This window comes from Glycine max, chromosome 7 (assembly GCF_000004515.6).
Source record: "Glycine max cultivar Williams 82 chromosome 7, Glycine_max_v4.0, whole genome shotgun sequence".
NCBI lineage: Eukaryota > Viridiplantae > Streptophyta > Magnoliopsida > Fabales > Fabaceae > Glycine > Glycine max.
The window spans coordinates 3,983,577-3,997,310 of record NC_038243.2 but is presented as its reverse complement, the minus strand read 5'-3'; the positions used below and the strand labels follow the sequence as shown (position 1 = coordinate 3,997,310).

At 30.1% G+C, this 13,734-nt stretch overlaps 2 protein-coding genes across 2 annotated transcripts; one reads left to right on the top strand and one right to left on the bottom strand.

The window, feature by feature from the left end:
* Positions 1-4,739: 4,739 nt before the first annotated feature.
* On the bottom strand, positions 4,740-8,852 carry LOC100785331 (Brix domain-containing protein). The gene is made up of 11 exons (NM_001255675.2): positions 8,483-8,852; positions 8,289-8,369; positions 7,740-7,835; positions 7,519-7,602; positions 7,349-7,418; positions 7,123-7,205; positions 6,683-6,762; positions 6,316-6,414; positions 6,110-6,218; positions 5,174-5,263; positions 4,740-5,047 (listed from the first exon to the last, which is right to left on the bottom strand). The coding sequence occupies exons 1-11, from the start codon at positions 8,741-8,743 to the stop codon at positions 5,009-5,011; spliced, it is 1,092 nt and encodes a 363-aa protein (NP_001242604.2). The 5' UTR covers positions 8,744-8,852; the 3' UTR covers positions 4,740-5,008.
* A 2,057-nt stretch (positions 8,853-10,909) lies between these two features.
* Positions 10,910-13,289, top strand: LOC100784089 (chlorophyll a-b binding protein, chloroplastic). Its single transcript, XM_003528703.5, has 4 exons — positions 10,910-11,182; positions 11,406-11,629; positions 12,274-12,788; positions 13,089-13,289. The coding sequence occupies exons 1-4, from the start codon at positions 11,127-11,129 to the stop codon at positions 13,104-13,106; spliced, it is 813 nt and encodes a 270-aa protein (XP_003528751.1). The 5' UTR covers positions 10,910-11,126; the 3' UTR covers positions 13,107-13,289.
* Positions 13,290-13,734: the final 445 nt, after the last annotated feature.

The following is a 13,734-nucleotide window of genomic DNA, read 5'->3' as shown; positions in this document are numbered from 1 at the left end:
GATTATATATATATATATATATATATATATATATATATATATATATATATATATATATATATATATATATATATTGTGATTATTATTGGACATGAAATATAGATTGTGTTGAAAAAACAAATAATCATTTTATTTGCATTAACGATCTCATTAATAATATTTTTAGTTGGATGATTTTATATCAATATCATTATTACAGGAAAAAAAATTGTGGTTATCACTTATTGAGGCACACTTGATTCACTTTGTTACGCAACGCACACGTCTTCACCATGTCAACAAAAAAAAAAAACATCTACTTTCCCCAGCTGGGATTCTGTTATTCTAATCATCTACTTTCAGTTAAAAGGGTATTGATTCATTCGTTTGTTCATATTTTATCTTAATCAAGTCGAACCTTCAGTTGCACGGCTCTAGGTACTAGGTAGGGTGGTTTTTTTTATTGAGTGTAACGTTTGGGTTAAGTTGTACGGTCTTTTTTCAATGTCTACATTGATCATAGTAGTATAAATAGTAAATTAATGTAATTTGTCGGCGTATTATTAGTAGTAGCAAACATAGGTGGTTTGATTCAGTGTACGTTCTGGTTAACTAGTATGGTCTTCTTTCAATGTCTCACACTTTTTGTATGAATAAATTAATGTAATCAGTCAGCGTATTAATAACAAAGTTAACAGAATTCTAGTATTTCTGTGTCAAGGAGTAGAGTATGGAAATTATTGTAAATCTTTTACATTTTTACGGATAATTTTTTTTAAAAAAATTAATTGAAGGAAAATAACAACAAAAGTAATTGAACTTTTGTTTTTAAAAGATGTTTTATTTAGTAAAAAACTATTTCCCCCCTATTTTTATCAATTAATAAAAGAATAAATTAAATAAAAAATATAGTTATCTATATTTTTTGTTCTCTATTTTTTTCTCTCATCTAAAGATAATAAGATACTATAAAAGAATTCCGAAAAAAAAAAGATACTATAAATATTCAATTAGTTATATTTATTGATTAGTGATAATATAATGTCTAAAATTATCTCCTATAGAAAATAATTGTGAGATGTTTTTAAAAAAATGTTATAGCATGTAATTAACTGGTGAAATTTATGATATAAAATAGTGAGAAACTGAGAATTGGATTTAAGTTTTTTTTTTATACTGACCAGCCAACATGACAATATATGATATAAAATAGTCATAAAAATTAAATTAATAAAGCATGGCTCTTTTAATATATTTTTTCTCTCACAACATAAAAAAGGAATAACAGATAAAGAATCTAAATATTTTTTATAACCTGAGCTTAATTAATTTTACTTTTTAAAAATGTGAAGTGGAGATAAATTAAATGGAACAGCCCCTTGCTACTCACCTTACTACCAAACACTATGACAGCAGGTTGATTATGATTGAAAACAAAAACACTGAATGCATAAAGAATTTTATATGGTCCTTAGTTTTCTATCGTTTTCTTAAAAAATAAAAAAGAAGTTTTCTATCTTTTCTATAAAATATTAAATATCAATAATAAATGTGTGGAAAAAAATTTAGCCCATAGGTATATTATTATAGTGGGCGGAATTGAAATAAGTCTATCTATCCATTTCCATCAACCTTGCGGTTTGGGCCGCGGAAAAGAAATCGATGGTGAAACCTGTCATAATATTCTTCAAAACAAAAAATACTGTGAAGATGAAGTCACGGATTAGAATGAAATTAAAAATAAAGATAAATTTTTAAATTTGTGTGAATTTCATATTTTTATTTCTTTATTTCAATTCAAATAATTTTTTTATGTTCTTTTCTGTCCTGTCCCACCTAATCACCCCTAAACACGGTTTCACATAAATGTCTGGCGTGACATGAAAATTCTTGAGAATGGCTGGTTTCGTTCTCAAAATTTTAAGTTTATGCACAAGTTTTGTGTTAAGTTTTTATCAATAGGAATTAAATAGATAATACTTAGAATTTAATGATTATAGATGCTTGAATCTGTACTTTTACCGCATAACAACAAAATATCTCCTAGTAAAATTGAATTTGATTTTTTAAGTGAGATTTGAAATTTAAATTTTGTGGATAAAAAAATCAAATTAAATATACATTTATTATTGTATATAATATTTAGAATTTAATGATTATAGTTACTTGAATCAATATTTTTACCTCATAACAACAAAATATGTTCGGTCAAATTGAACTCAATTTTTAGATATAAAATCATATTAAAAAGTAATAAATCAGATTTTTTTTATAAAAATTAATCATCAAAGTTAAAGAATACTTTACATTAATATTATAATAACAAACAAAATTCAAAATTATTAATATGTTACTTTTAAAATAATTATAAAAAATTCATTAAATTATAATATATGATAGTTTGTGAACGTAAAACTATTTTTATATTATACATGTTTTCTTTTACATATATATATATATATATGATATCTAGTATATTAGTTTATTTTTCATTTTAATAAAACAATTTGACACGTTTTCATTTTCTTAAATGTATCCTTAATGTTTGGTTTGACAACTGAAAAATATTAAAAAAAAATATAAAAGTAGGAGTGATGTTTTTTTTTAGTTTACATGAGATAAAAAAAATGAAGCGTAAAATGTTAAAATTTTCTTTACTTGTTTAGTTAAATCAAAAGAAAAATAAAAATAAAAATAAAGAAATATAGTATTCTATTTAGAAAGTATTTTTTTTCTCAAAATTAAACCACACATGACCAGACAGAAAAGTTGAAAGGTATGGTTGAATTAAAATGATGAATAATGTGCTTCAATTTTTTTTATTTTCTTTCTTGTTTGAGGGAAAACTTTTAAGATAGGCAGGCCTACTACATATTTTCTCCCTTACCTTATTTTCAATTTTTCATAAAAAAATTCTCCCTTATGCTATTAAAACTAGATACTAATATTTGCATCAATTTAAAATATCAATTGACCTATCCAGTAGCATATTTTATCTGTTTAATCAGAACAGTTGCATCATTTTCGTTGCTTTGATTATTATACACATTATTTTACACCCCGCAAATAAAGAAATATCATATTACATTAGGGAAAACAGACATTCCATGAATAACTAGTTTTTCATATTTTTAAATAATAAAAATTAATGAATAATTTATGAAGGTAATTATAAAAATAAAACACTAACTTATAAATATGGATATAAAAATAAAATAGATATAAAAATATGTAAAAAAATATCTTATTTCCTTTATATATAATTACAAATAAATGCAAGTTAATTAGTTATTTATTCCTCCCTTTCCCTTCTATCTGTTTATTTTTTTTAACGTAATGATCCTTCTATCTTACATTTGTTTAAAATAGAAATTCTGGAATAAACCTTGTTCATACGGGTTATATAAGTATTTCTTTCGCTTGGCCACAAATCAACTAAAACTTTTTACTACATTACTATTGTTTTACATTAAAAGTCCGTTTAGAAGAATTGAAAGGGGAAGGAAAAAATTTGAGAGAAAAAAAAAACATGTATAATGAATTTTTTTTATTTGGTTGAAGAAAAATTGACTTGAAGAAAAAAAAAATCTTTCACTTTTCCTCCAATTTAAGTTTCAAAATGCTTGTTTCTTTTTTATTTTCTTTTTTCTCTACCAAAGATAGGATAAATAATTACACAAATTAGTATTATGCCTAATGCCCTTAAAAAATACTAGCATATTAGTAATTGTTGCTTGTGCTGATGATACCTACATAAGGACGCGGAATATAATGCAGCTTTTATGATTAGACAAGGCAATGTTCTGAAAAGGATCAAAATTATACTTTACACATGTCGGTGACACCCTCTCTTTTGATTTAAATGACACCTCCGCAGCATAAAATTAGGAAAGATATGCGACTTACCAACCAATTGCGTGAAGCAGACACGAACCCATTAAATTAAGGATACAAACACCAAGAAATATAACAAATAATTAACCTAAAGAATTCTTTATTTTGGGCTTTTCCATCTAGTATTATGGATTTGTACGGCTTAAGAAGTAAAAAAAATTACTTCATCATTATTATATTACCATGAGTAACGCTTCTAAAAAAATAAGTAAATAATAGGTTTATCATTATTATGTTATATTCCCTTCGTTAAACTTTATATATGATGTTTCAGTAAAAAAAAGAATGTTCTAAATTATTTGTCATTTTAGAAAATCAACGAAGCATTAATTTTTTGTTTCATGAAATAATACTCTTAGTAGGAGCAGTTGTGAGTACTTGTTATTGTGTAATAAATGAGAAAAAACCTAATTTTTTAGAAAAATAAAAGATATCTTAATTGTATTTCTTAATATTGCATTCAAACCAAATTAAACAAAAGTGTATATTATTTTTATATTTGATTTAAATAACTTCTTATGTAAAAAAAAAAATGAACTAATCTACTACAGCCTTAGGTGTATTTGTATTCACTTTTATGAGAAGGAAAATTTCATCCAACGTGCGTTGAAGAGTGGAGAATTCATAAATCAATCACACTTTAGAGTTGTTCAATTTTTTCAATTATTTTTAGTTTAGTATGTGAAAAGGAACATGTCATCTTCAAGATTTATTTTCTGTCGAAGCCGCGCTAGATGATTATAAACTTTACCCATCTAATTAAGTGGTGTGGTCACTAATCAGCTCAGATCAATCCACATCTAATGATCCAAAGTTCCAAACAGATCAATAAAGATAAGTGAACTTGTAAGGCTAATGCTACTTGATATTTTTGACCATAATACAAAATTGCTTATATATTTGCTTATAAGAAACCTTTGTTATCTCTTCCTCAACCACCAATAGATGTAAGGTCAAAATTGCTCACGGCTTACAGAGATGATAGGACTTTAGCCCCCAATAAAAAAAAATAAAAAAATGATACACCAGAATTAAGTTGAAAGATCCCAACAACCTCAAGATAATTAACCCTCTTCACCGGATAAAACCTATTTCCAGCAAAAAAGATGTCCAAAATGCAACCTTCCCAAACAAGTCATAGGAAGAACCTCCTTCGGCTAGTGTCCATTTCCGGCTAAAAGAGAAGAAGAAAAAGACAACAAAATAACAATGGCCAGAGTTAGGTAGGCAGGAGGAATGCTTCACATGGTAAAGACCAAGAATTGAAACTGGGAGTTGGTTTAGTTAACAAGAAAATTACCTTGTGAACCCACTCATATTCCCCACCCTTGGTGTCAAATGTTCCATGCTGCAGGCTAATCAATTTTAATGTGAAACGAGGACCACATTCCTGCATTTACAGAGGCAAGTTTGGAGACCATTATTAATAAGATTAAAACTTGAACGAATCAGCTTGAAGAATTTAAATTCTTGAAAATATCAAAAACATTAGACATTGTGAAGGTAAATGCAGATAGAGTAGACCCATCACCCATCTCTAACGTAAGCATCCATATCTTCTCATGTGACAACTTTTAGTCTGTCATAATCACATTCATGATTAACTAACTCTCTCTACGGTCTACATGTGAATACAGATTAATATCATAAATATTATAGACATTGTGAAGGTAATTGCAGATAGAGTAGACCCATCACCCATCTCTAACGTAAGCATCCATATCTTCTCATGTGACAACTTTTGGTCTGTCATAATCGCATTCATGATTAACTCTCTCTAGAGTCTACATGTGAATACAGATTAAATAGCAAACAACTGGCATAAACAAAACATTAAATAATCTTCACATAGTCTCTCTTATATATTAGCCCCTGATCAAGATCACTCTAAATCACAGAAGTCAACAATCTTAACCACCAGTTCTATTATCTAATACTTATGGACCATCACTTCACGTACTATATATCACTATTATAACACTTACAAGGAAGTCAACTTTGGTGTATATCTCTATTGTTAGTATTTTCAGTACCTCTGGTACTTTGCATATAATCTAATTACCTATTTTTGCTGAGCAAAAAAAAAATTATAACACTTACAAGGAAAGCAATGAGGAGCAGCCGAAAGCATAAATAACAACTATTTGAGATACAGGGATTTACACTCAGTAGCCAACAGCTATTGAATTTTTAAATGGTGGTAAATAAAAAGCATAAAAAAAGAGCCAACACCAACCTGAAGTCGGGCAATTGTTTTCTGTTCAGGAACATTCTCACTCTCGCCATCTTTGTCCTTTTTACCTTTGGACTCTGCTTTTTTAACTTCTTTGGTTTCAAAAATATACCTTAATTATATGGTTGAACATAACACAATGTCAGGAAAATGAAAATCACTAATATTTTGAATCAAATGGCAATATTGTATGCTTTATGGATATATACCGATGATGCCGGAAGAATATGAAGTCTCTCTGGTTGTGGAAAGTGACTACTCGCCGGCCTTTAAATTCTGGATCTTGTGGGAAAAGTGACTGTATCAACCTATTTAAAAAAATCAACAAATAGCAAGAGTTCAGTTCAATGCTTATACAAACTATTATTATATAGAAACAGGAAACAGAAGAGATATTTGATGATAAAAAATTTATAAAAATATTCAGCAAAAGAAAATTATAAAAATAACTGACAAGTGTAAAAGTATTTCAATCATACCTAGCATTTGAATACAACAAAATTATAAAAGAAAAAAACATTACATGTAACATAAATGTTCAAGAAAAAATGAAACATAGAATAAGATAATGATCACCTTCCAACTCGATGCCCTAGACGTGTTGTGAAGTTATTCAATACAAGCTCGGGCTTGTGACCGGTTGGATTTCCATGATTCTGCAAAGGAGCACAAAATGCATGCAATAAAAATTTAAATCATTTATTTTTGTTAACAAAAAGTGACATGCTTAATCTCAACACAGAAATAAAATTGACTACCAATCTTTCCTGTTTACACAAATTGAATCACAAAGTAGATTTAATTTGATATTAGTAACACAAGTTGCAATGCAAGACCTATAAGAGTTTTTTTTTATAGTGACCACTAAGCAAAAAGTGAAGGGGACAAAAAATAAGTTTCAACGGTGAGCACCTGTAGACTAGACAATTAACATGTCACGACATATTTCCTTTCAAAAGAGATTTCTTATTTTATTTATCTACTTCAAAATTCAAATTATGCAGATTATTTCATACCTTGATATCCTTGCGCAAAACAAGTTTCGAGAGCTTGAAATGAGCAGTAGGCCCATCAGGTACACCTATGATTAAAAGAGCATCTACAATACATAGGAGAAAAAATTTAAGCACTTGTAGGGGCATCTTCCCTTAATATCTAGAAGAAAAAGGCATAAATGTATCTTAAAAACAATCTTTTATATGAAATCTGCATAGATTGAATCTTCACAGGAAAGCAGCAAACCTGGTTCCCTACGATTGGTGTGAACAACTATAATAGAAGTGAAGTCCTTCTTCTTTGCATATTCTACAATCTGTAATTTAAAATTGAATTAGAAAGAAATGCTCAAACAAGTTCTAAAGTTTTATATGTTTTTCCCTCACATGGAGAAGAGAAAGTGAGAATCACAGCACCTTTTTCAGATCATATGTTCCTCTCTTGAAGTAATGTGCATTTGGTATAACTGAAAGCAACTCTGATATAAAAGCAGGTCCCCTCTGCAGATCAAGTCATAATTTAGCCAAAAGTTGGAAACAAGTTATACAATTAAGGAGTAAAGAGTTATTGCTCCAAAAGTACTTATGCCAGACAGACTAGGCAGAGATTAAAAACAAGTTGCATATAGGGAACATACAGTAGAATGGAAGCGGCAAGTGGTGATTAATATCTTGGGAGTTTGTTGCTGATTCAAAATTGGACCAAATTCATCAGCATCATTTCCAGCAAATAACTGCAAACAAGTATAATTCATTAGTCAATACAAGTAATTAAAAAAAAATATTTGAAAAACAGCAACACTGCATGCAAATTCAAAATTGTAAAGAAAAGTCCCTCGTAGAAAAACAAGTTATCCATCCCATTTGCGAATTGACCGAATTCCAGAGTTTAAAAATCTGTTCTTGTTCCCCTCTATTTTCCCCCCACAATCCCCACTCCTGCCGATACTAAACTACTAAGAAAACCTGTTTTAATTTAAATTGGCGCAATCAATTAGCATCATACCATCCGTGATTCTCAGAAAAAAGTGGAATTAGCATTTAGCACCAATAATCCTAATCCAATCTAATATTATCAAATGAAAACTAAGGACAAATAATACTATATCAGTAGCACAAAATCACAAATTTTGCAATCACAAAGCACAAATCAGAAGACTAAAACCCTAATAATAAAAGTTCAAAACCTCTTCGTCATCGGGCTTGCAAACGGTCTCGTCGAGTTCCCTCGTGTTCTCGATAGTGCGAGGGACCTTCTTCTCTGGAGGCTGCAGAAACACGAAGAATCGTCAACGATACGAATCGAAAAAACGAAACAAAAAAAGAAAGAATAAGGATTCAAATTATTTGAGAGAAGGAGAGTGAGAATGAAGAGAAGGACCTCCTCGCCGAGCTCGAGAGCTTTCTTGAGAGCAGCGTCCCGAGCCTTGGCCTTGGCGCGCTTCTCGAGCTTCTTCTGGTGCTTCAGTTTCGCGTGCAGCTCCGATCGCTTCTCCTTGTTCTTTATCATCGAAGGACGCAATGGCTCCTTCTTCTCCTTCTCTCTCTCCGACGTCGTTCTCGTTTTCTTCTTCCAACCTGAAGCTTCTGCTTCTGCTTCCACGTCATCATCATCATCGCTCTTCTTCCTCTTTCCTCCCATTGGAGCTACCACGCGAGTTTAGTTAGGGTTTTCGAAGCACAGAGAACAGAAACGAAAAGGGACGGTTTTTACTTGCTAGGGTTTTATGAAAAGGGGTAATTGCTTCTCTTCTCTCTACTTTGTTTATTTCCCTATCACCCAATAATCAATATATTTTCTGAAGAATAGACTCTATTATTGTATTTTCCTCCATACTATTCTTAATTATTTATTATTTATTAAATTGAAACAAACTTTAAATTTTTGTTTTAAAGTAAAAATGGCCAGTTTATTTCAGTTTTTTTTCACAAAATAATATTTTTTTTAAAATGTCTTTTTGTAAGCTTTTCAACACAATTAAACTAAAAAATTAAAATGAAAACTTCTCGTAAAAATCAACTATCTTTTTTATAGAAGATATTTTTATCATTGTAAATATTAAAAAAGATTAACTAGTTTCTATTTTTAAGAAAATCTAAAAAATAGATTATTTTAAATTTGAATAGATTTTCTAATATGTAACAAACAAACATAGAAATGAATTTTTTATATTTTAATGAGTTAATACATTAAAAAAATAGATTGAAAATATATGAAAATTAAAAAGTACTTAAGCAGCATTTTATTTTATATATGGCATAAAATAAATATTTATTTTTATATAATCAAAATTCATAATCTACCCCTATATTATATATTTGAATACTTAACTTGATCACCAAGAAAAAAAATTGAATACATAACTTGGATGCGTAAAAAAAAATACTAAGGAGAGTGAGATTCTCATTTTTTTAAAAATTAGATATTTTAATATTTTTATTTTCCTCGTTTGAATATGCATTTCAAACATTGCAACTAGTATTCATAAAAAAGAACATTGCAACGAGTAAAAAAATTAATCTTTCTATCATTTCAAACTACCTTCTTTTATGTACATTTAAATTAATTATCAATATATCTATCATTAAAAATAACCTTATATTATAAAATCTTATATCACAACTTAAATTATTCATTATAAATTTAAAATTTAAAGATATTTATTTATTATAAAATAAAAAATAATATATATATAATAAGAATATTTTTATTGTCACTTTTAATTATATAAAAATAAATATAATAAACATATTTTTTAATATATAGATTAAGTTATAATTAAAATTTATAATAAATAAATATGTTTGAGTATGTAGATTGAGTTTTAAGTATATAATAAAAAATTAAGTAGTGATACAAAAATTGTTTTTAATTATTGAAATTTATTTAAAATAAACTGTTAAAATTCAATTTAAGGTAGAAGTTTGAGAGTTGAGACTGTTGAGAGAGAAGTAAGTTAGGGGCCAAATCTGCCAATCATTTGTTGGGCTTTGAGTCTTCATCGCTAGGCTGCTGGACTTGGATCACTCACTATTTTGGTTCCTTTTTCTTTTGCTGTTTTTATTCTCTTGTCAACTAAAAAAACGTTTTAGAAGGGAAAAAAAAAGTGGCACAGTTAATTTCGATAAGAATTTACTGATTGAATTTAATAGATAAAATAGTAGAAATTAAAATAAATTTACAAATATAAATATCAAAAATCAAAAGTTTAACTCAATGCAAGTTTATGTACAGAATCTAAGTCTGATTCCTTTAAGACCTACGTAATTATTTCATTCTAGAACTCGACTCCATAGAATACATATCCTCAAGAAAGACAAAAAACTGAGTACAATTAAGTTTTATATTGAGAATTAATCTCTAAATGATTAAATAAAGCATGTGAAATTACATTAAATCTCACTAGAAGTTAAAAATACTCGTTACGATGGTTAAAATAAATAATTGAAGCCTAAAACTTAGTATCTAAGTAACTAATAAGGTTGGAGGACAGCATTTTCTTAAAACGTGACCACGCCGGAACAAGAACAATTAAAGGCGTACCAAGTGAACAATCTGAACTATTCTCGTTAGTTTCCCATAATCAATGGTTAATACCAATTACATGAACAGTTGAAATGAAATTAACTACATTTATACAAATAAAACATGTGCTGAGTTTCAATTTTGTTGGAGAGGATTTACATCTAGCAATTAATATTGGTGTGGTTGGTGCATGCACGTGACACAGTTGACATGGGAGAATCTGTCTTGTGGTGGCAGTGACAATGTAAGCCACAAAGACTTGGTTTCATGGTCTGACAAATGTGAACCACCCAATTCTGATTTTTCCATGTAAAACCTATCCTATGAGATTCTGCATGCCACATGGCAACCCACCATCTAATTTCTGATTCACAGTCCTATCCTTTGAGATAAGAGCACACGTTTAACAAAATGCTATTCTCTATTTCTCATCACTTTAATCACGCACTATCAGTACAACAACTCACTCACTAAGCTAAACAATTTCATCAAGCCTGCCATGGCTTCCTCGTGTGCTTCCTCTGCCATTGCAGCTGTTGCCATCTCCACACCAAGGCAAGTTTATTTTTTTCCACGTGCCCATTACTTGTTAAAATGTGAACATTACGTGAAATATTGTTTCATGCATTGTCCCAATTAAAATTATGATAAACCCCTGATCCGGTTAATGTATATATTTATTTTATATGATCCTTAGTTTAGTTGAATCATTCTTTGAAATCAACCTAGTACTGATTATTAAACTATATGTTAAAATAAATCATGAAATTGCATGCAGTTCCCAGAAGAATGGATCACTCTTGGGAAGCACAAAAGCTTCTTTTCTTAGTGGGAGGAAACTGAAGGTGAACAGTTTTACAGCACCAGTTGGAGCACGATCCAGCACTACAGTGTGTGCAGTTGCTGAGCCTGATAGGCCTCTGTGGTTCCCAGGCAGCACCCCTCCTCCATGGCTAGATGGCAGTTTGCCAGGAGATTTTGGCTTTGATCCCCTAGGTCTTGGTAAGCAATCATCACTATTCAAATTTTGCTGTCACTCAAACATCAATACCTATGAAACATCAATACTTTCATTTATATATATATATATATATATATATATATATATATATATATATATATATATATATATATATATATATGATACTTATCCAATACGGATACTCTTGAATATTTCACGAATACATATCTGCGAAGTAACCAAGCCTCTTTAAAAAAAGATATTAAAATCTAATGTAGTTACATATGAGACGCATGTATAATATAGAAATATAGAAACATAGAAACATTGCCCCTTAATGACCCAAAAAATGAAAATTGTCCTCATTATAGACGATTTTAAGATATGAATGACATTGATACTACTCCTATTTGTAAAAAATAGGAAGTGATTTATGAAGACAATGATATATAATTTTTATTTTCATTTTAGTTATGCCCAAGAAGTATATTCTTAATTTGGATTTGTACATCTGCAATTATATATTTAGATATGTGTATTGCACGTATCGTATCGTATATATTTTTAGAATAATCTATCACCAAATCGGATATGTATTGTATGGTATCTGTGCATGATAGCATTTATACTATCCCTTCTTGGGAATTCAAGTGAGTGAGCACAAAAGTGTGTTGCTGTTCAACAGGATCTGATCCTGAGAGCCTGAGATGGAATGTCCAAGCAGAGCTTGTGCACTGCAGATGGGCCATGTTGGGAGCTGCTGGCATTTTCATCCCAGAATTCCTCACAAAGATTGGTATCCTGAACACCCCTTCATGGTACACTGCTGGAGAGTTGGAGTACTTCACAGACACTACCACACTCTTCGTAGTTGAGCTCTTTTTCATTGGTTGGGCCGAGGGTAGAAGGTGGGCTGATATCATCAAGCCAGGCTGTGTCAACACTGACCCTATCTTTCCCAACAACAAGCTCACAGGAACTGATGTTGGGTACCCAGGTGGGCTTTGGTTTGATCCACTTGGCTGGGGAAGTGGTTCTCCTGAGAAGATCAAGGAGTTGAGAACAAAGGAGATCAAGAATGGGAGGTTGGCCATGTTGGCTGTGATGGGGGCATGGTTCCAGCACATTTACACTGGCACTGGTCCTATTGACAACCTCTTTGCTCACCTTGCAGATCCTGGTCATGCTACTATTTTTGCTGTAAGTTCATTCAACAACTAAGCTTGATTGCATAATTTGACTTCAATTATTATGGTCAAAACTTAGATGCAGTTTTATAGGTATTTTTTGGTGTTATTCTCTGATCAGAATTAGAGTTTTATATCTCCATAATTTGTTGATATTTAATGGTAACTTTTATTACTTGGATTACCGAGGTGAAGCTCCAACTCTTATTGGAGAACAGTATTAAAAGCACTGATGAAAATGCATCTAATTTTTGTCCATCTATCATTACGGATGTGGAATTGTTTGTGATGAGTTTATCTGGTACTGCTACAGGCTTTCACTCCCAAGTGAGAAGGGTTGGAACAACTCTATGATTGCAAGCCTTGGAGAAACATTGGGAAACTTGTTTAACTAAGTTGTAAGGCTTAAATGTCTTTAGGGGGGAGTTTTTATGTTGGTGAAAGCTTGTAAAATGGTACTTCTATTGTCATGCACAGATTGATTATTCAATGTACAAATACCTATTTAAGTTTAGATGCATTTAATGTAAATTCAGGAAGTAATCACAGTTTTTGCATGGATGATAGGGCTGCAACAATATCTGATAGTAACTAGCACGGGATATTAGATGGTCTTGTTAACCTGCCGAATCTTCATTTCACATTTCCTCAAAAATCAGTGCTCTTAATCGATTATATTCACCTCATAACCTTACAGAGAAAATACACAGAAAAATATGAGAAAATTAAGCATACAATTTGATTTTTATCTCCTTTTTTCAGAATTTGGAACTTGGTCCTGAAACCTTCACGATGAATTTACCAAATACACAACCATTAAGATTTTCTCTCTTTGAGAATCCCGTTTGATATCATGCATTGCTAGTAAGGTGGAATGTTTACAAGGAGAAATAAATTAATCAGAAAAATAAACAAGCAACCCACATTAATTTCCAAATATAGGTGACTTGCCAGTTGCT